Source organism: Stegostoma tigrinum, chromosome 21, assembly GCF_030684315.1.
Source record: "Stegostoma tigrinum isolate sSteTig4 chromosome 21, sSteTig4.hap1, whole genome shotgun sequence".
NCBI classification, from domain to species: Eukaryota; Metazoa; Chordata; class Chondrichthyes; order Orectolobiformes; family Stegostomatidae; genus Stegostoma; species Stegostoma tigrinum.
Genome location: NC_081374.1, coordinates 28,663,643 through 28,687,761, shown reverse-complemented (window position 1 = coordinate 28,687,761; position 24,119 = coordinate 28,663,643). Strand labels below are relative to the sequence as shown.

Here is a 24,119-nt window from a genome sequence, read left to right as displayed (position 1 = left end):
TTTACAGAATGAAACTTACGTCTTTTGCTATAATGACAAACACAAATTATTTGTTCAATCTCTCTGCCATTTCTTCATTCCCCATTCTTCATTTCTCTTGTCTCTGCTTCTCAGGAGCCAACTTTTACTTCAGTTACTCCTTTGCTTTTCATATAGATATAAAAGCTCTTACAAATTTTAAAATATATTTCTGACCCATATAATGCTGAATTATACTTTCTTACTTATTTACTGTCATTTTATAATCTTTCCCTTTTTACCAGCTTGCAATAATTCATGATCTTAATACGGACCTTCAGAAATGCTGTTTGTATGTTCATTAGCTTCACTTGGGAAGCCAGTTTTAATGAAAGTCAGGTTCTATAATGGAAAGAAGGACTGGAAAGAGATGCAGTGGTGTTTATCAACATTTATCCCTTGCAGCTCCTTGATGCAGGACTCCATGCTAAAATGGTCTGTTCCCTGAGACGCACACTGATTCAAACAGCAAGTGTCTCGCGGGATAACAAAGTGTGGAACTGGGTGAACACGGCAGGCCAAGCAGCATCTTGGCAGCACAAATATTAACTACAGCTGGAGGACCAACAACTCAGTAACAGACACTCTTTGGTCTACCCAAAACATGCCGGTCTTTCAATGCAAAGAGTTGATCTCCACCAACTGTTGCAGACTAGAATATTCCAGGGTCCAAGACTACGTGTTAGGGACTCATTAAAGCTTGGTGCATTTGTTGCCAAGGTACAGTGAGAAAAGACCAGCATAGAAGGTCTTTCAGCCTAAATATAATGAGGGTCTGTTAAGCTTTGAGACACCCCTCTAGCCTTGTGGGAATGTAAATAGTCTTCTTTCATGATGAGAAGATGTTCTTTTGTTGCAACTGGATTGAAGCTGTAAAGAGGAATGTCAAAATTCCACTGTATGTCCTACAAAATGTGTAGGGACTGAGATAGTGGGAACTGCAGATGCTGGAGAATCCCAGATAACAAGGTGTAGAGCTAGATGAACACTACAGGCCAAGCTGCAACATAGCAGCAGGAAGGCTGGCATTTCGGGCCTGGCCCCTTCATCAGAAATGGGGGAGGGGAAGGATGTTCTGAAATAAATTAGGGAAAGAGGGGGAGGCGGATGGAAGGTGGATAGAGGAGAAGATAAGTAGACAGGAAAGGTGATCTGGCTGTAGTACCTGGTTTGCTTAAGGACATGGTCGAGCAGTTTCAAGGCTGAAGAGATTACGGGGGTGGGAGGGTGGTGTTGGCGGTAAGGACTTACTAGAACAGGAGGACAGAAATCTGCCATTCCTACTTCAGAGGCTGTGGCCCCAAATATCTCAACCTGAAATCCCAATTGGTGTCTTGACCCTGAGTCAGTGAAGCCCTGTTTTATGATTTACATAGGACCCCAGTGGAATTTACATGGACATTGAGCAGCCAAACTGGCAGGCCTTCAAAAAAAAACTGCTGGAAATAGGCTGGAAAATTACCTGACAATATTTCATGTTTTATCTGTGGGCTACAAGGATCAGGCAACTGAGGAAATTAGTTGTGAAGCTTTAATGCGATTTACAAGGACAATCTATAAATTGCCTATTATACACCACCATCATCTTGAACCAACAGCACCAAATATGCCAAATAAGTGAATATGATTCCCAATGATAATTACCAAAACCCAAGTCTGGATTCCAATGTGCATTATTCAGTGCCTTGGAGTTAAGGAGTCAAGAACAATCGACTCAATGGGCGACCAGGGATTGCTATCAATTCTATGTCCATCCAAATAGGATTGTTCAACTTCATGAGTATCTGTCAGTTACAAAAGAACTCTAAAGAACATGGAGGCAAAATCTTGCCTTTGAAAGCCCAAAAGAATTGTGTATAACATTAGAGGATTTTATTCTACCTCCTCATAATGACACAGAGGAAATTATAGAATTCTATAGGCATAAAACAGCAAAAGTAATTCTGCTAAATAATACTGGTAAGAACTATAAGAACTTGCATATGTTATTATTTCCAGAATGATTTCAATTTTGTGAAAGACAAGTATGTTCATTGTCTTAATTCTGTGTTATAAATTTACGCTTTTATGTAATTGTATTGTCTGTAAAAAAACTTAGCCAACACTTTTTGCCCGAAAGCCGTGGTCCAACAGTACATAATTGTTGGCTTGAAATAATAAGAAATCTACATAATCTCCAAGGTAAAACACACACGTGTAAAGGTAACATCTCATTCCGTTCATGCAAAAAATTGGACATTTCAATTTAGACAAAACCATGACCTGATTATTAAAGCTCCCCTTTTGCTGTGAACGTACTTCCAATGGAATTTTAACAATAACACAAAATGCTTGAGTTGTCTTGTGCGTATTTGCTGCCAAAGTATCTGAATGTCCAAGCAAACAGAACAAAGCCACATTGTATCCCTACACATGTTGGCATGCGGTTTCAAACAGGCATCTTTCTAGAAAGCATTCCCACTTATTTTCACTTTAAAAGGGAGTAATTGAAGGAGATGTAAAGAACATTCTGGGTGAACAGACAAGTGATCCATTTGTGTCAGTAACCCTGCAAGAGAATTATGAATTTCAGAACAATGTTGACTTGTTTTTAAAATATAAATTACCCATTTGCAGTTTCTCAAAGTCGTATTGCATTTCAAACATGTAACACTTTTCTACTCAAAGACAAAATGCCACTCTATGGGAAGAATATCTGAGAAGCTATATATTATTACGTGTCTTAACTATATAGCCTATGATTCAGCCAAGTGCTACATTAGACACGAATGCATGAAACCAGTCAAAATGTGTTCAATATTTCTCTGAGGTTTAGCAGCCATAAATTCCTAAAAGTTGTCTCAGTGTAGGATGGAGCAGAATTTCTGTCCAGTCCATTCATGTTCTCCTGAACCTTTGCCAAGTCCCAGGCTATTAGAATAGAAACACCGAAACATAGAAGATAGGAGTAGGAGTAGGTTATTTGACAAGTTGACCCCGCTTTACTATTCAACATGGTCATGGGGAACCATCGAGCTCAATATGCTAATTCCATCCTCCCCCATATCCTTTGCTCCCTTTAGCCACAGGAGACATATATTCCTCCTTTTTCAAAACACATGATATTTTTGCCTCAACCATTTTCTGTAATAGTGAATTCCATAGGCTCAGCACTTTCTGGGTAAAGAAATTTCTCCTCATGTTAGCTCTAAATCATTTACCTTGTATTCTTAAACCATAAACCCTGTTTCTGAATTCCCCGACCTTGTTAGCAATCTTCCTGCACTTAACCTGTCAATCTCCTTAGAATATAGATTTCTAGGAGATCTCTCCTTATTCTTCTCAACTGCTATGAATACAATCCTAACTGACTCAATCTCTCCTCATATGTCAATCCTGTCATTCCAGGGATCAATTTGATCAATCTTTCCCATACTCCATCCGTCACAAGAAAAAAATCTTCCTTAGGCAAGGGCAGCATGGTGACTCAGTGGTTAGCACTGCAGCCTCACAGCACTAGGGACCCAGGTTTGATTCCAACCTGGGGCAACTGTGTGTGGAGTTTCCATGTTCTCCCCATGTGTGCGTGATTTCCTCTGGGTGCTCCGGTTTCCTCCCACAGTCCAAAGATGTGCAGTGTACCTGGATTGGCCATGCTAAATTGCCCATAGTGTTCAGGGGTATGTGGGTTCTAGGGGGATGGATCTGGGTGGGATGCTTCAAGGGGCGGTGTGGGCTTGTTGGGCCAAAGGGGCTATTTCCACACTGTAGGGAATCTAATCTAAGGAAACCAAAATCACACACAATATTCTAAGTGTGGCCTCACCAATGCCCTGTAAAGACGTCCTTGTTCCTGTATTCAAATTCTCTTGCTATGAAGGCCAACATACACATGGGTGGCAGTAAAATTTAAAGGTATGCAGGGTCATTTGATCTTCGAGCAGGATAACAGGTCAGCACAACATTGTTGGCCAAAGGACCTGTACTGTGCTGTACTGTTCTATGTTCTATACAGTTCTTTACTGCCTGCTGCATTTCAAGTGTCCATGACATTTTCAGGGCAACAGAAGAATGGAAAAGTCCAAAATTTGCGTGGCACAAAGGATGAAGTTGCTCCAAGCAAACATTTTTAAAAGCTTAAACCAGGCCAGATTTCAAACTTCTCATTTCCCTGCATTTGACCAAAACAGACATTTGGTATTTGTATGCTATCCACTTATACCAGAACCACAAGCTGCTTCACACAGATGTACAGCGCATTCGAAAAGACAGAAATGGCCCCAATTTGAGCAGGAATGTCAATGCAGTGTAAAAGGACAAAGACCTGCAACAATCACCCAAACTCTGTATCAATTAGACAAACACTCCCAAAAGACAGGAACTTCAGATCAAAGGTGGTTGAGTGCATTTAAATATTTGCATTTGCTTTAACATGTTTGTCATCTGTAATCATAAAATAATGATTATTTGTCATCTTAAACCTTAGATTGTCCTCTGCAACTCAGACTATTATTTAATGGTCCACTCAACAGCAGGCAGATAAAAACTTATTCGAATGCTCATTGTGATAAACAGATGTCAAGGGTAATGAGTAATGAGCAAAGATACTGTTAAGAAATTGCGTTTGTCACCTGTGATATTTGAATGGCAAAGATAATGTAAAAGAGGACAACAGCACTTTGGAAAGATTTGTTGAAAGGTATTTTTAAAATAACTTTAAAACAAGAATATATCAGACTCACATTTGTGCTACAGTCTGAGAAACCCTCACCACTGAACATCATGTTGCATGAGCCTGTGTGGATTACTGATCACTATGTGGTAGTGCTGCTCTCATCCTCTTTTAAGATAGTAATCAACAGTGTCTGCTAGGTCTGCTGTGGGAAAGGAAAGCCACCTGCTAGTCTAATGAGAAGAGGTTCTTGTTTGAAACAAGACAGAGTTTATTGCCCATATGCAACAATATACAAGTTGTGCTGACATGATAGCCATTTGGCTGCATCTTATTCTGTATTACAGTGCATTCATTGTTATCCAGCCCACCCTACGATATTGTCACATTCAATTCTAGCTCCAACTTACCATGCACCATTCCTGGAACAACTTGCTATTCACCCAATATCCCAGATCTCACTGGCATCCCTGGTGCCTGGGCCATATCTAAAAGCTTATTGTGCACCCAACCACTATCAGTCTGGGGATGCCCTGTATGAATATCAACTTTTGCCCCAGAGTTGGCAGGAGGATAACAGTACCCCGGTGTGTGGGCAGAAAGCTGGAGGCCCTGCTGGCAGTGTGGTACAGACACGGGACTTCCTCTTTCCCCAGGTTATGCAGTGGGGTAAACAACACTAGAACTTGCCAGCCTGGTCCAAGGTGGCCATCAGGTTAAAGAAGTATCAGCTGTCTAGAGGACTGACCAACACTAAAGGTAAAAAGTCAATGTCCTTCTCCACTTTGTCAGTGTAAGGGCTTTCATCCTCTCTCCAATACGGCACATTCACTCAATCTCTGCTACTGTACCTACCTTCACTATCCCTAATGCCAGCAACATCTCTCTCTCTCTCTCTCTCTGCCCCCACTCACTCCCCCCAAACCGAACCACTGATACCACCAACCTTGCAAACCCTCTGTGCTGCTGCCTACTCACTCACTCACTCACTCATTCAGGACACCGTCCCTCATGCACCAAGAGTAACAGCTATGTTACCCACTTTCAATAACCTTAATAACACCCTGTACCCCTCTCATTCCAGACGGAAACAGCACACAGTAGGGCAAGATGAGTCAAGATGGGTGGTGGGGAGCACAACATTTGTTTCTCGAACCCCCCTATGGACGGCATCTGACCACCACAAGTGAGTGATTGTCCTCTGGACTGGTATTGGAGGCTGCCCTTGACTTGATGCACCAAGACTCCCAGACTGAAGACTATTCGCCCGACTTGAGTGAGAGCACTGATAGCTGTGACAACGTTTCTAGTTTTCTATTTGTGTAAACAGTGAAGCAAGACAGAAGTAATATATACTGCTATCTCTGGCTGACAGGGCAAAACGCAAGAAGGCACAAAAAGGCTGCGAGCATCCAGGTCAGATCAAAGTGACTCAGCATAATAATAGTGAGCAAACAGCCTAAAGATTCCAGAATTCCAGAGGTTAAGTGGTAGTGACAGCCGCATCAAGGCCATCTTTGATGAGTGTGGTGTCCAGGATCTTGAACAAAACTGGGCAAATCTAGCAAAACCCTAGCAATGGGTATCAAGGGAAAACTCTCTGCTGGTTGGAGTCAGACCTGGCACATAGGAAGATGGTTGTGACTGTTGGAGGTCAGTCATCTCAGCTCCAGGACGTCTCTGCAGGAGTTCCTCAGGGTAGTATTCCAACCATCTTCAGCTGCGTCATCAATGACCTTCCCTCCACCATAAGGTCAGGAGTGGGTCGGTTCTGAGGAAGGGTCCCTGGGCCTGAAATGTTAACTGATTTCTCTCCACAGGTGCTGTAACATTTACTGAGCTCTTCTAGCAATTCCTGTTTTTGCTTCAGAAGTGGGGATGTCCACTGATGATTGCACAGAATTCAGCACCATCTGCAACTCCTCAGATGCTGAAGCAGCCCATGTTCAAATGCAACAAGATCTGAACAATATCCAAGTTTTGGCTGACAAATGGAAAGTAACATTTGTGCCACACAAATGGCAGGCAATGACCATCTCTAATAAAAAAAACGAATACAATTTAACAACTGCCCATTGACATTCAGTGGTGTTACCATCACTGAATTCACACGCCCTCCCCCTCGTCATTCTTGACATTAACATTGACCAGAAACACAACTGGACTTGCCAATAAATACAATGGCAACAAGGGCAGGTCACAGACTAGTAATACTGTAATGAGTAACTTACCTACTGACACCCCGAAGCCTGTCCACCAACTATAAGGCACAAGTCAGGACTGTGATGGAATGCTTGCCTGGATGGGTGCAGCTCTAATAACACTCAAGAGGCTGACACCATCCAGGACAAAGTGCTTGATTGGCACCACACCCACAAGCATCCACTCCTTCCTTTATCAACACTGAGTAGTAGTAGTAGTATGTACCATCTGCAGGATTGCCCAGCAGAAATTCACCAAGGCTCTTTAGGTAATGCTTTTGAAACCCATGAACACTTCCATCTAGAAGGAGAAGGGCAGCAGATACATGGGAACACAACCTCCTGCAAATTCCCCTCCAAGCCACTCCTCATTTGGAAATACATTACTGTTCCTTCACTGTTGCTGGTTCAAAATCCTGGAATTCCTTCCCAAAGGACATTGCGGACTAACCTCCAGCATGTGGACTGCAACGGATCAAGAAGGCAGCTCATCACCACCTTCTCAAGGGCCATTAGTGCCAGGCCAGCCAATGACATCCACATCCCACGAATGAATTTTTAAAAATGCAGCCTGGTTCCGTCAATGAAATTGGTGCATGCACCTGAGAATATCACATTGTGGTGACAGTCGCTGGTACAGCCTGAGGTGCAGCACTGAAGTACAGGAGTGTCCTATAATTAGACTGAGACATGCCATGAGGGTTCTTTTGGCTGGCATTTATCAGCTGCCAATGTCTGCGGATGTATAGTGCATATGACCAGTGCCCATGGAAATTGCCTTAGTTATTCCTACCCAGTGACCAACATAGAGGTCCTGAAATCGCAAGGTACCCATTCTGCTTCCTGTATTGAGTGTTTGGCATGTTTGGTAAGGTAGAATGCTAATAGAGGTACATTTGGCCATTAAGGCACTTTATAGACAATAATCCCCTTTGATTAGCAACTTAGCATGTTCTAGCAAGAATCTCAAAGTGCCATTGACAAAAGCATAAAAGATACATGGAGATTCTCCCAACATTCAGATTGCCCTCAAGCTTCTAGTCCAATTCTACCAGCAATTTCAGTATCACTTATGTCATTCAGAACCTGATAAGATTCCGGGCATAGTTACAGAGAAAATGAGTAGCTCTTAACACTAAACTATTCTCTCGCTCGATCCACATTACATTGTCAAAGTGGTTTTAAGGTTGAGCACCAAGTTCTGAAATTTATGGGGGAGGGTCAAGAGGCAAACCGTTCACCATCCCAGAAGGAAAGTTGGCAGCAAGGCAACAGACCAGAAAGAAACCTGCCCTGCAGCAGATGGGCTGCATTGCCTCCCTGACTAGGGAGGAAGACCCATCCTTAACAGCTAGTAGCCAATCTGAGTAAATACAGAGTACTAGATCAACCTAGCTGGCATAATCATGGATAATTATGGTGTTGGGCCACACATCCCATTGCTGCTGACTGGAAAACTTATACCCATCAAGATGGTGACAGGATGGGCTGACACAGGGAATGGCTGGCAGCTCTCTTCCAGTGGAGGAGGAGTAAATAATTAGAACTCCCTTACCACTTCAGTTATGTAGCAGCTTTGCCTGGATGGTGTTGATTGTGGTTGAAGTTGCACACATCCATACATGATTTATTGCTTGCAGGTGGCAGAAAGGCCATGTGGAGTATTGAGGTGAGTCATTTTTACCACAGAATACTCAGCTTTTGAACTGCTTTTGTAAACATGTGTCTAGGTGTATCATGTCCGATTACATTTCCGGTCAATATTGACGCTCCACAATCTTACCAATGGGTGAGTTGACCATGGCAATGCTATTAAATATCAAGGGAAGGTAGTTAGACCTCTCCTTCTTATTGAAGACAGACATTGTCCAGGGCCTGTATGTCATGAATGCTGCTTGTCACTTTTTAATCAAAGTTTGCATCTTACTCATGTCATTCTGTGTGCAGGCTCAAAATACTTCCTTTTAAAAGGAGATGAGGGTGGAACTGAACAATGCGCATTTTCAGTGATCATCAGTAGTTTGACTTTATGACGGAAGGAAGCAGTTGAAGATGGGTAGGACCTGGTGCTCTCATCAGGAAATCCTAAAGCAATGTCATTAAACTGAAATAGTTGGCCTCCCATCAACCAAATCATCATCTTTTGAGATCAGTATGACATCAGCAAGTAAAGTTTTCACTTGTTTTCGCATGGCTTCAATTTTACTTGGTCTCTTTGTTCCCGCAATGATCACCATGAAAGTCCCACCTTCTCAACCACATCCCCTGTCTGAGGTGTGGTGACCCTTCGGTTAAATTCACCAGCTGCCTCTCTCTAACAAGACAGCAACCCGATCATCTTCTGGGACTTTTGCAACTTTAACTTTCACCTTTAACAATGCTTCATCTCAATGGCACATGCACTTCAACACTGGAATTCAAATCTTTTGATGTAATGTTGCAACACTATAATTGGAGCTGAATAATCCTGGTGGAACCCAAACTGAGTATCAATAATTGAGGAGTAAACACCAGTGTTGACAACGTCTTCCACTTTTTGCTGGTATCTGTAAATGGACTGCTGGGCTGTATTCCGGTTGAGTTTGATAATTACTTCCTTAATAATTTGTGAATAGTTCTTATTACCATGAGTCGCAACACAAGAGTTTAACAAAAAAATCCAACTGAATATCATGCAAGTTTGTGGAGTCTATGTTAAACTAGAATAAATGACTTTTCATTTCCCTAAAGAAATTGTTCTTCTGGCTGATCATGTATTCTGGTAACTTTGTTTTACTAAAACAGTACAGCTATCAGAAGGTGAGATCAAGTTCAGCAAGGAATTGCAATACCTTTCCTTCCTGAAAAGAACGTTTGATGTCGCCATAATGAAAAATGATCTAAATTTAAAAGTTCTTTGGTTACCCAGAGAACACAATAATGGAAGCTCAACGAACCTAAAAAAACTACCTCAAGAGAATAAATGCATTCCTACCTTTTGAAAATCCTCATGGTGATGGCATTCTATAAATACACTTGCAATAGACTTCCTGACAAATGTTTTGGCTGAATGTAGCTGAACGGCCTCAAAAGTCATTGAATGAAACTACTGATGCAAGGAACTACTGTGTTGGTGCATACACATGTATAGGAATTATTGTTGGACTGTGGTTGCTTGAGTTAATAGCCCCACATTCATAAAGATGTTAAATACCTGGATGAAGCTGTCAGTCTCCCAGCAATGTGTGTGAAGAGCTAAATGGATTTTGTTCACAAGTTCATTTTATTAGTGAGAGTAGACAAAATTGCCTAGATACAGCCACTCATCCCTAGGATCCTCCGTAGTTGCCACCCAGGTTTATAGGGATGTTAAGAAGGCGTATGGCATGTTAGGTTTTATTGGTAGAGGGACTGAGTGTCAGAGCCATGACGTCATGTTGCAGCTGTACAAAACTCTGGTGCAACCGCACTTGGAGCATGGTGTACAGTTCTGGTCGCCACATTATCGAAAGGATGTGGAAGCATTGGAAAGGTTGCAAAGGAGATTTACCAGGATGTTGTGTGGTATGGAGGGAAGGTCTTATGTGGAAAGACAGAGGGACTTGAGGCTGTTTTTGTTAGAGAGAAGAAGGTTAAGAAGCAACTCAACAGAGACATACAAGATGATCAGAGGATTAGATAGGGTGAACAGCGAGAGCCTTTTTCCTCAGACGGTGATGGCTAGCATGACGGGACAAAGCTTTAAATTGAGGAGTGATAGTTATAGGGCAGATGTCAGACTTAGGTTCTTTACTCAGAGAGTAGTAAGGGCATGGAATGCCCTGCCTGCAACAGGAATAGACTCGCCAACTTTAAAGGAATTTAAATGGTCATTGGGTAAACATATGGATGATAATGGAATAGTGTAGGTTAGATGAGCTTCAGATTGGTTTAAACAGTCGGCACAACATCGAGAGCTGAAGGGCCTGTACTGCGCTGTAGTGTTTTGTGTTCTACGTTCTATATTCTATGTTTCAACATTCACATGAACGAGTGTGTGAAAAGGAAACATTCTTGGCCTAAAGATAGTAAGAACTGCCGATGCTGGAGTCGGAGATAACACAGTGTGGAGCTAGAGGAACACAGCAGGCCAGGCAGTATCAGAGGAGCAGAGAAGCTGGCCTGACCCAAAACATCAGCTTTCCTATTCCTCTGATGCTGCCTGGCCTGCTGTGTTCCTCCAGCTCCACACTGTGTTATTCCTGGACTAAGCTCTGATAATGACTGCTCATTATCAGACAATACACTTTTAATTGAACTGCAACCATTAAGATTTGGATCCATTCAGTGAAATAGGAAGGAGAAGAGATAAAAGGAGAAGGAAACAGAGAACTAGAGCAAACATATGACTGCATACTTTATTGTCTTTAGCTTGTGTAGTCAAAAAGTCCTCTTCTTAAGTTCTGCAGTTTTGTTCATTATGCTTTAGAAAAGTGTACTGAGGTTGAAAGGCATTATCAATCAGTTCTAGGACATTACATACAAATGAGCGCTGTTGGTATTTATCCTAATTAATCAGTAAACATAGCCAAAGTCACTCTTCACTGCCCGTATACAGGAATCAGCTTTCCTGACTGCGGTCATATAAATAAGAAAGTAAATTTCACAAAACTGGATAGTTATTAAATAGTTTTGTTATTGGAAACAATAGTTACGTTAAAAGTCGTCTGCAAAAATAACATGGCTTCATCTACATTTACTGGGTCCAATGTACTGAAAGGCAATTATAAATAGACCCCTGTGGTTTAAGTCTGACATTTTGCGAATGCAAACGTTTTCCTTCAAAGTTAAATGATTCAAAAATATCTGATTGTGCTTCATTTCAGTAGCTGCTGCTTTCATTTACATGTTTTGAGGAAATGACTGGTTAAACTTACAAGGTCACTCTCATTTGAAAATGAATTTGAGAATTACAAGTATTTGTTTCTCCACCCATGGCGAGAACTGAGTTATTCTCAGAATGATTCAAATAATTACCAATTTTATTCAGGTAGCTAACATTTTTAATGAAGGAAACTACAATCAAATGAACAATTTTTCAATTCCTTGGACCCACAGAGTAGTTCCTTACCTCAATAATTTGAAAGAATTATGACAATGATTTTAGGTTTAGACAGGTTTAGGCAAAACATTTGTCACAAAGTCTATTACAACTTTGCCTAAAGCTATTTTCACAAGGTGAGAATATAACTATTACTTTGAAGCAATTTTCTGAAGTTAGTTCTGCTTGCATTACTCAATACAGGCAAGTACATTTGACATCTGGTTAAACATATTCCTTTATTGTGACGCTGAATGCAGGAAATAAAGGCCCTACAAATGCCTTGCTGAACTTGATCTCACCTGCTGATTGTTCTGATATTTTTAGGAGAGTAAAACTACCCAGAATACAAAGTCAATGATAATTGCAAATTCTTATGGCAGCTATTTATTCCAGTTTAACATAGACTCTGCAAAAGCCCGTGACATATATTTTGCGTCCTAAGGTCATAAACTGCAACTCATTGTAAGAAGAACTAACCAAAAGTACTTAATTAAATCAAAGTATTTTAAAGAAGGTTTTGAATAACATGCCTGCATTTCAGCCTGGTGAATAAAGAGGATAAAGAGACAGCAAATGAATTGAATAGTTATTTTGCATCAGTCTTTGCTAGAGTGAATACAAGTAATATCCAGAAATAGCTGTAAATCAAGAACTGAAATGGAGGGAGGAGCGGAAGAAAATTACAACTACCATGGAAGTAGTACTGAGTAAATTGTTGGAGCTGTGTGTTGACAAATCCCCAGGTCATGATGGATTTCATCCTACGGTCTTAAAAGAAGCAGTTAATGAGATACTTGATGCATTGGTTTTAATTTTCCAAAACGCATTAGATGTGAGGAAGGTTCTTTTAAATTGGAAAATAGCTGCTTAACCTTTTTTTATTTAAAAAGGGAGTGATGGACAAAACATGAAACTACAGGCCAGTTGGCTTAACATCTGTCAGAAGGAAATGTTAGAAGCTCTTATTAAACATATCATAACAGGTCACTTGGATAAGTCCAAGGGGATTAGGCAGAGTCAACATGGTGTTGTTAAAAGGAAATAATGTTTAGCTAATTTATTCATAGAACCATAGAATTCATGCAATGTGGAAGAAGACCATTCGGCCCATCAAGCCCTCACCAACCTTCTGAAGAGCATTCTACCCAGACCTACCTTCCTGTAACCCTGCATTTCCCATGACTAATTCACCTAGCTTGCACATGCTGGACACTATGGGCAATTTAATATGGCAGATCCATCTAATCTGCACATCTCAGGACCATGGGAGGAAACCGGAGCTCCCAGAGGAAGCTCACACAGAGACCTACAAACAGTTGCCAAAGGCTGGAATTGAACCGGAGTCCCTGGTGCTAAAAGGCGGCAGTGCTTATAACTGAGCCACCTTTGAATTGTAACTTGCACCATAGCTAAAAGGGGAACCCATATTTTTATATATTGTACTCAGATTTCCAGAAGGTATTTAATAAGGTGCAAGATTAAAGGTTTTGCAGAAAATAAAAACTGATGTTGTCAGGAGTAACATATTGGCATGGATAGAAGATTTGTTATACCTGTGGAAGAATGTTAATATATCAGAAGCTTGGCAAATGCCTTATGTGGAAAGGCTAGACGGGCTAGACCTGTATCCTCTTGACTTTACACAATTAAAACACAAAATTCTGAAAGAACTTAACCAGGTGGTTGTGGAAAGGAGGTTGTGTCTTGTGGGAGAAGGTAGAACTAGGAGTCCTGGTTTAAAAATAAGGGGTTGTCTATTTAAGGCAGAGATGAAGAATTCTTCTTTCAATCAGAGGGGTGTGAATCTTTAGAATTCCATTCCTCAAAAGGCAGTGGCTGCAGAATCTTGAAACATTTTTAAGATAGCAGTTGATAAATTTTTGATTATCAAGGAATTGAAGAACTCTCAGGAATATGTAATACCACAGAGTTGATATTAAAATCAGATCAGCCACAATCGTATTGAATGTCAGGGGAGGCTCAAAGGGCCTTGTTCCTTCTTCATTTGTTCCTATGTATGTGGAAAATGCATATTTATGAAGACTGTTGCTACATACATATATTATACTTACATATGTATGAAGTTCAATGATGAATTCCTGTGCACATTTAAATCGGAAAGTATTCACATAAACTATTGACACTGTAAATCACTAAATAATTTTTGGAAAGAAGGTGTAAGGTGTTTGTATTTACAGACAATGGCAGCAACATCTGTATTTACTGTGAGTCAGCCTGTTAGTCTTCAAGATCTCAAGAAAGTAATCAGCAGTCGTCAGCTGCTTTAAACCGTCCATTCATTTCAAGATAAAACAAAGTGCAGGGTCTGAAGGAATTTTAGTTTTTCTACCAGCATAGGTCTAGGCCCAAAACATCAGCTTTTGTGCCCCTAAGATGCTGCTTGGCCTGCTGCATTCATCCAGCTCCACACCTTGTTATCTTGGATTCTCCAGCATCTGCAGTTCCCATTATCTCTGATTACAAAGATAATGTGACAGTCACAGAGATGAGCTCTGTAAAGGTGAGGGTTTCTAAGATATTCCCGAAACATTCAGACTCAAAGGGAACACTTTTGAGCAAAAAGTGTTGATGGTTCACCATGCACAATGTGGGCAGGAGCTCACCCTTGGATTCAAAGGATCAATTTCATGAGGGTTTGAAATAAGGTTGTAGGTTCATGTAGCTTGTGCTAAAAAGAGAATTATCTGGAAAACTGTGGAAGACAGTTCTGGAATTAACAGTTACCAGACTGGGGAAGGTTCAGAATGGAAGTAGCTCTCAGGAGCTAAGAAGCTCTTTGGACTGGTTCAAGGAAAATTGAAAGATGACCAAAGGGGCAATGTAGTGTTTACATGTGAAGTGGGTTTATTGGTTTTGTTAGAATTAAAAAGGGAAAGTTCTGTTCATAATTCAGAGTGGAAATTGCTAACAAAAATACTGTTTAGTCAACGATAGTGTTAGTCCATTTGTTACAGCAAAAGTTTTTGAACATAACATCTTGCCATATCATTCCGTCAACTTTCACTTTTCAAATGAATAAGTGAAAGTTCACTTTCAGCTTAAAGTTTCAAGTTTCTTCCTTTAATGTTTTCAATATCTACATGAATCATAACATCTGCCAACCATAGAATAACTCCAGAACCGTGAATGATTTCAAAGTCTGATCTAATGTACATCACTTAAAAATTATGATTAATGTGAGGGCAGTATTCTCCCCACCGGTGACAACTTTGACTACCCCCACCACCCTTAAATTAGAATTATTCTCCAAAGCACATCTTTTCTACTCAATTTATTTAGTTCTAAGGGAAAAACTCTTGTGTTAGTTTTTAGATTGAGTCTTAGAACAACAAACCAAATACTTTATGTAGTATAATAAACCAACAACAGTAACAACCAAAATGCCTGTTCTAAGTAAATGAAAAGAGTACTGAATATTTACTATTAATTGAGTGCAACTGTATTGCTTTTAAAAGTATTATTATGCAGAGGTTTCTTTGACATGTATCATTTGTAGATTTGCTACCATCACAACATAATTATCATAGTGTAAACTGGATGACATTTCAAAGGTTGTAAATGCAAAGGACAGTAACTTGTTATATCCAAAAGACAGGAGTCAGTCAGTATTGAACATACATTAATTTTGACACAAATGGTAACAGTTGACAGAAGCACAAGTTAGGCCAAGAAAGCAGATTAGCCAGGGTGAAACTGACCAAAAGTAACACATAAACATCATTTCCCAAACATGTATTTTCACTTAGGAGCCATACTCATCAGGAATTAGGGATTATTCTAAACATGCCAATGTGGACCCATGATCGATAACACCACAAAACTTTAATAACTAAAAAGAGCCTGAAATAATTCTGAGATGCAGAAACATTTTGTCAAACTGGATCCTGTTAAAATAATAAAGAGGGAGAATTTGGTATTAAAAGCTCAGAGCAAAGCATTTCTGATAACAATTGCAACCATTTTATTCTATATCAACCTCATATAGCTACAATAGCTACAAAAGAACAAACAAATTCGACAACATCAAACTTGCATTTATATTGTGTCTTGAACACAATGTTCCAAGGTGCTTGGCAAGAAGTTTATAAAACAAAATTTGACACAGCCTGCACAAAGATGAAATTAGGGCATATGGCTGAAACTTGGTCAAAGACAGATTTTAATCAGCATCTTAAAGAAAGGCAAGTAAAGAGGTTTAGGAGGAGAATTTAGGAGCCAAGGGCTCAGATAGCTTAAGGTACACAACCCATAGCACGGGGATTAAAATTCAGAATGCTCAAGAGGCCAGAATTAGAGGAACACAGAAAATCTCAGAGATTTGTGAAGATGGAGATTTCAGAGTTTGCATTTGTTCCTGCCTTAAACTCACCTACTACTGAAACGTTTATTATTATCTTCATGATTTTCAAATTCAACTACACCAGCTTTTTCCCATACCCAGTCTCCCATTTTTGTAGCCTCTATAAACAATCTTATCTCCTCACCTAGTTATTCACTCCACAAAACCTCCAGCGTTTTCACATTCCACTCCCCCTTTGGCTCTCTTTAAAACACACTGCATTGATATGCTTTCTCACAGCCCTCCCTTTCGTTCAGCATTCATTTATTCTCCTCATGCCCAAGGATGTTTTCTTATGCAAAAGTACAATGTAAATGCAATGCATTATCAGAGGAGGCACATACCTGCACTACACTGCCATATTTTATCACCTCTCCGTGCACTTTTTTGTTTTCCGTTTCATTCTGCTTCTGTTCCAACTCAGCCGCATGCTGTGAAAAGAGAATTGAGATGAAAATGAAGTTATTGCAACATTTTATAGTTATAATCAACGAAACAGCCAGAAATTTATAGCAGTCAGTGGTGAAATAAATATACAGCTTCTACCAACAACCTAGATGGGAACCAATTCTCCTCGTAAATTTTCCAGACAATCAGTGACTCAAGAGCCCTGACAAACTACTTGCAGAACAATGGTCTTTGGCATGAGAATGTTCAAACATGCTGTCATTAGGGCAAGAGCATGTTTATCCTTGGAGTGTGTGCATAATGCATGCACTTGATACATTTCCACTTCTGTTGACAAGCACTGGAAGGCAAAAATTCACTAGCTTGTCAGCCCTAGCCATTTAAGCTTATTTTCCATGATAGCTGTATGTAGCATTAACAGAGGTCTGGAGTACATTATATACTTTCTCCAAGTTAAAGGTCTTATAACACAGGGAATGAAAGGCTCTCCAAAAAAAATCACACCAACACAAAAGTAAAAACAAATATTTCTTAGTTATTTTCCTGACCCCCCACAGCAACTGATTGAGTAGATACATAACCACTGAACAAGCTTCAATGTTGTGACAGAATTCAACGCTAATACATTCTTGTCTAATGCATGCCCTGTGCAATGTGGCCTGTATGCCACTGTCTAGTATTTTTTCATCGTATGAACTGTATATCTGTCTGTACTGGTCAAAAACAAAGCTTTTCACTGCACTTAGGACATGTCACAATAAATCAATCAAATCAAATTCAGAGCATTGGTGAACGCATGCTCAATTTTGGACTGCTGAAATGAAAATTTGCCTAAAATCTCAGATTTATTAAATGCCTGATCTCTAAATCATGTTGTAAAAATCTATTTTAAAAGGAAACTTCTTTATAACATTCCAAAATCAGAATGTTAAATTGTACTATGCACAGTTTTACATCATAAGTATAGAGCTGGATGAACACAGTAGGCCAAGCAGCATCTTAGGAGCAGGAAAGCTGACGTTTCGGGCCTAAGGCCTAGGCCCAAAATACCAGCTTTCCTGCTCCTATGATGCTGCTTGTCATGCTGTGTTCATTCAGTTCTACACTTTGTTATCTCGGATTCTCCAGCATCTGCAGTTCCTACTATCTCTGAAACAGTTTTACATCAGTTTGTTTCATTTGAACCCAATAGAAAAGAGGGATTAGATTTGACCAGCTAATCATAACACACACAAAGAACATCGAACATTACAGCACAGTACAGGCCCTTCAGCCCTCGATGTTGTGCCGACCTGTCATACCGATCTGAAACCCATCTAACCTACACTATTCTATGTACGTCCATATGCCTGTCCAAAGATGACTGAAATGTACCTAAAGTTGGCGAATCTACTACCGTTGCAGGCAAAGCGTTCCATTTCCTTACTACTCTCTGAGTAAAGAAACCACCTCTGACATCTGTCCTATATCTTTCACCCCACAATTTAAAGCTATGCCTCCTCGTGCTCGCCGTCACCATCCTAGGAAAAAAGCTCTCCCTATCCACCCTATCTAACCCTCTGATTATTTTATATGTCTCAATTAAGTCACCTCTCAACCTTCTTCTCTCTAACGAAAACAACCTCAAGTCCCTCAGCCTTTCCTCGTAAGACCTTCCCTCCATACCAGGCAACATCCTAGTAAATCTCCTCTGCACTCTCTCCAAAGCTTCCACATCCTTCTTATAATGCGGTGACCAGAACTGTACGCAATACTCCAAGTGCGGCCGCACCAGAGTTTTGTACAGCTTCACCATAACCTCTTGGTTCCGGAACTCGGTCCCTCTATTAATAAAAGCTAAAACACTGTATGCCTTTTTAATTGAATATTCTTCAACCAAAGGAAGGTTAAGGGGGCAGCTTTGCAAATTATTTGTGACTGTCCATAAACAGCAATGCGGTAATATAATCTGTGTGCCAAAAACAGCATCATAAAGATGTCTCAGAATATCTCATGTATGTGAAATTCATTCCAAAAATCAGCAAGGTTTCTGATAGTGATGATGATCCTTGCTTTCACAAACAAAATTCTTAGACAGAAAAACAAATGAGGTAAGAGGAAAGGAAACGTGACTTGCCAAATAGCCCCCAAAAGCAAGAACAACCTCCTTGAATAAAACTGAGTCCACCATTCAATTAAATGACCTTCATTGGTTCATAATAATCTAGGATAATAAAATCAAATATATTCTAAAACCGTTGACAGAAACTGACAACGTCATTCCTCACCTAAGGCCTGCAGCAGTAAACAGAAAAGTGGTCGCTGATATATCTGCTTCAGTACTGCTAGTCACAGGGATATAGCAATTCATGTAAACCAAAATGTATCCAGCTTATCATTGGTTGATAATTCCCCATTCCTTGAAAATAAAACAAGCTTCGTACAGTGCTTTTACATTCAGAGAGGTAAGCATAAGCGCTCAGCTTCCAACTTTACTGTGTTAAGTGCTTTAATCAGATCACATATGGATTTGCTGCTTATGGGTGATATTTTTCAACTCCCAGGTCAATCAAATGCTGTATTTGCGGCTATGACAAACATGTTGTGCGATACCATAGAAGAGCTCAGTGGTTAGCACTGCTGCCTCACAGGATTCGATTTCACCCTCAGGAGACTGTCTGTGTGGAGTTTGCACATTCTCCCAAGTGTCTGTGCAGGCTTCCTCAGGGTGCTTGGGTTTCCTCCCACAGTCCAAAGATATGTAGGGTGGGCAGATCGGCCATGCTAAATTGCCCATAGGTGTTCAGGGATGTGTAGATTAGGTGGCTTATTGGGCAATGAGTCTGGGCGCGATGCTCTGATGGTTGGTGTGGACTTGTTGGGCCAAAGGGCCTGTTTCCACACTGTAGGGATTCCACGATCTAAAATAAATTATTACAATGGACCAACTATTACGAACCATCAAACTAAGAAATGTTTGAGACTATTGCCTATTCATGATTGCCTTGAGAAAATGGTGTTGAGCCTCTTTCTTGAGTTGCTGTTTGCCGTGAGGGGTGGAGACCCCCAAAATGCTGCGAGGGAGTTCCAGTCAAATGGTATCATTTAAATTCAATGAATTAATAAACCTCAAAGGAAATATCAGTCTCATTAATTGTGAGCATGAAAATACTTGGATTCTTATTTTGGCCCATCTGGTTTGCAAATGACATTTAGGATAGGAAATCTATGGCTGACTCTGAACTGCTCTCTAAAAAGGATCTTCAGCTGAATCAAACTGCAACCTGCAAAACTTTCACAAAAATGTCTCAGGCAATATGGGTGTTTCTTCAATTCTCTCATTGAAGCAAAGTTTAACCCACAGCACTGCAATCAACACTGCAAATAAGGCAAGGAGGCAGGTCCCGAATTCACCCCCGCCAAAACAGGATTAAAACATTGCTGCTAATTGCACCTATCAGATACGCACTAGCTGTTCAGCCAACCAGACCACAAAGAATCCGAGTTATTGTGGTAAAATACACTCTAAGTATATGTGGTAACCTGAAGCTGTAGACAGTATCGACAGAAGCACTAATTATGTTCCATTACGTAGCTGATTTGGAATCTGTCCCATTCTTATCATATGTCGTTGGCGTTCGCATGTGGGAAGGATTTACAAGTTGGTACGCAGCCTGTTTGGTCACATCATGAAGGCACCTTCCTTGACCATCAAGTCTTGGGAGGGTTGCTTCCAGGCCTGCTACTAGTGAGGAACAAGGTGGAAAGCCTGTAAGATGAGGCAGATTATTGTTAGGACCAATGTCTGATGCCTTCTCACCTCTGCTTTAACTAAGTTCCAGGGACAAATCCCATGGATGGCCTTCCAATCCTGCCTTCACCAAAGACCCTTAAGTGATCAATTAATAACTACTTAAGGCCCATGATCCAGGGAATGCAGAGGGGCCTGTACTACAATGTGCTAAGTGGGTGGGGTGTCATATCCTGACCTTAAGCCTCAGAAGAAAGACAGTACCAACTGTACCATATAGACATTTACCACAACACAGATGCATGTTGTAGAAGTTTCATCTCTGCATGTAAAAACTTTATTTATAGTTGTGACATTTCTGCTTTGCATTGGTGTGAGGTCTTCCTATTGTAAATTCAAATTTTTCATTCAGCAACTCATGACTCTGTAAATACACCCTCCTATCACTGGTAGTGCTGCAGTATATCAGTTCTACATATCAAGCTCCATGGTCTGTTCTACAGAGAAACTGATATTTTTTCAATTTAATTATCATTCAGAGAAAAACATGGGAATTCCGAGAAGCCTGGTACTCCACAAAGAAAGCCATCAATAAACAGATAGAACTCAACCCAATATACGCAACACTATGAAGGAAAACCGGAGGTGAAGCGATCCAGTTCAACATGACTCCAGAGTTTAAAAACCAGACAGGAAAACACACCAGCACTTCATCGGAGGCTGCACTGATGAAATTACCCAGCAGGGTAATGAAACATCTGCGGAACAACAAGCCAGCCTGGCGAGCCAACCAACCACAACATTGACTTATTCAAATTATACTTGTAAATTAGAAATACCCAAGACCATCATCTGGTCTCTGAAAATTCTAGCCATTAGTTAGGGGTGGCAGATAATTGAGATTTCACTACAGGAAAGGTCTAGTTGTGAAGAATCCATCTAAATCTGTTGTATCATTTGAAATAGATCCAAGAAAGGAAAGACTGGACTGAGAAATAAAACATTAATTTTAAAATTATTGATAAATTAGAAAGTATCTTTGCTTGTTAATTTACAAAACTTATTCCTATAACTTAGTGTTGGAACACCAACGAAAGTGAAGAGGAACGTCATGTTAAAATTTGACTCCTCTCACTGTTTCTTTTCCCCTCATTGCGGCAACAGTTCTTCTCAGTCGCAAGTCTTTGGAAACAGGGACAGAGTAGCAGTTGCAATAATACAGATTTTTTTCTGTTCAATTACTGGCACTGAGAACAAGGAAGTTTCAGCACCAACATCAAATAACTCAAGAGTTAGATCTCAGTTCATTCATCACAGTGAAGAATGGTTTTGGATCTATGCAATAATGAGATGATCTTCTCAAAAAATGAAGAAGTGATATATTCTGCTGAAACTTCTCAAAAAAGCTGGTCAATAAAACTTCCTCTGGGAAACCTACCCATCACTGAGGATGCACATTCCGAATTTGCCCCATCACAAGTGAATGGTATTTGGTGAGCTTGTTTTGCCAGATACTTGTAATTTTTCTTAGTTACTGCTCTTATATCACAAAAAAAGCTGCTACGTTGGTGGTGCTAGCTATGGCGAGTCCAGTGCCCCAGAGTTAGGAGAGCACTACGGAAGGAATAGCTTTTACAAATGCCTTAAACGTGCAAATCTTTAAAACACTAAACAACACAGCAATTTTTGCAGGCTCTTTATTTTCCAGGTGCCAAATTGTTGTTCCAACTTAAAAATTATGTCTTCATACAATCTTAAGAGAGGAAGGAAGGAAGTCAATCTTAAGGCACTTTAGAAGCAAAGAAGTGCAGTTGCTGTTGGAAAGTAGGAAATGTGGCAGCCACTTTGCACATGAACAGCAAACCCACCCAAATGCCATTGTGACAATGACATAATGACCTATTATTTTTGTAATTTTGATTGAGGGGCACTGTGGATAACTCTCTGGTTCTATTAACCAAGCAGCGGCTGACAAGATTTATCAGCCCCACACACCCATACAAGTGCTATTAAATGCCTCCCAGCAGATAGTGTGCAATGTAAAGCAACTAAGTTTACATGTTAATGTTTATTAGTCAGTACTCAGGAAGCTGCCATGATTTTGTTGTTCTATATTAATCTACATTGTTTGTATTGTTCAGGCATTGCAATATTCCTGTCTAATTGTTTACAGACCTGGGATTCACCCTATAATATTGAGAGATAGTTTTATTCTTGCTTCCAAACTCAGCATTGGAAAAATAGTCCCTTGGGGCACTTTAAATAGTCAATCAGTAATTTAGAGAAACTTTTCAGATGCCTAAAAAGGTTGGGGTGCTCTGTAGTAAATGTCAAGATTTCTACAGTAGGCATTTGCATGCAGGGCAATTGGAGAAACGAAAAAAGTACAACCTTCTACCTAAAATTAAGAGAAAATAGAGGGTCTCTATCACATTAGCATGAAATGGGCAGCAATGAGGGAAACAAGGTAGCATAACAGGTCATTGGCTAGGATAGTGCCCAGAGAGATACAGGACCACCTCATCAATAACAGTACAGAAATTGTTTTTTGTGCATTTAGAAGAGTAATTATTCTTTGTCATATAAATTTACTTACACAAACTAATCTGTACCTCTTCCATGGCCTTTCAAACTATTAGAAAAGTGTAACACAATTTATTGGGTCTTTCAATGGGGAGGCGAAAGTCAAATGGTATTGTCACTTGACTGTTAATCCAGGAGTGCAGATAATGTTCTGGGGATCTGAGTTCGAATCCACACAGCAGACAGTGGAATTTGAATTCAATACAAATTTGTAATGGAGAGTCTAATGATAGCCACGAATCCATTATCGGTTGTCAGGAAAAAGCCAACTGGTTCATTAACATCCTTTAAGGAAAGAAACTATCATTCTCACCTGGTCTGGCTAACATGTGACTCCAGACACACAGCAATGTGATTGGTTCTTAACTGCCACCAGGCAATTAGGGATGGGCAATAAATGCTGGCTTAGCCAGCGATGCTCTTACACTGTGAATGAATAATTAACCACTGTCTTTGAAATCTTAGTGAAACAGTGTTTTGGACTTAATATCTTCCAGCTATATCTCACCTGTACTTTTAGTGTGATCTCAGCACAGCTCCTATTTATGCAGTCACAAGAAAGGTACACAAAGAAGAACCTCCTGAGGTATTTATAGCTGCCATATTTGACAGACAACAGATGCTAGTTAGTGAGTCTCTACAAACAATCATCCCAACGAAGTTTTGCTGAATCATGATGATGTGAAGTAGCATTTATTCCAGAGAGTCTTTTTTCCAAGAGGCTTGTAATCACAGCTCTCTCATGGAATGCTACTCTTTCCATGATAAATTAAGGAATATCCCCTCAAATCAGCACTAAATGATCAGCCCTTTCCACCAGGACCTGTAGTCTCTTGTTTTAGATTCTCCTGCCAAATAAACATTCAGCATCTACTCTATCAGAGCACTTCCATAATCTTGAATGTTTCAATGAGATACCCCTCATTCATTCAAAGTCTAAAGAATACAGATCCAGTTTATACATCTTTTCATCATAGGACAACAGTCTCATCACATGGACCAAAACAATGTTGGCAGTAATGCCTCCATCGCTAGATTATTGTTCCGTAAATATGGAGACTAAAATTCCATGCAGTGTTCAGAGTGTCATTCAAGGAAATATGCAA

The 24,119-nt window shown here is 40.2% G+C and overlaps 1 protein-coding gene across 2 annotated transcripts in view; it reads right to left on the bottom strand.

The window, feature by feature from the left end:
* Positions 1–24,119, bottom strand: part of itpr3 (inositol 1,4,5-trisphosphate receptor, type 3) — a 252,243-nt gene that overhangs the window by 162,651 nt on the left and 65,473 nt on the right. For both annotated transcript variants that reach the window (XM_059653417.1, XM_059653416.1), the window contains one exon: positions 16,637–16,723. In XM_059653417.1, coding sequence (XP_059509400.1) covers positions 16,637–16,723 — 87 coding nt within the window. The remainder of the gene's footprint in view (positions 1–16,636; positions 16,724–24,119) is intronic.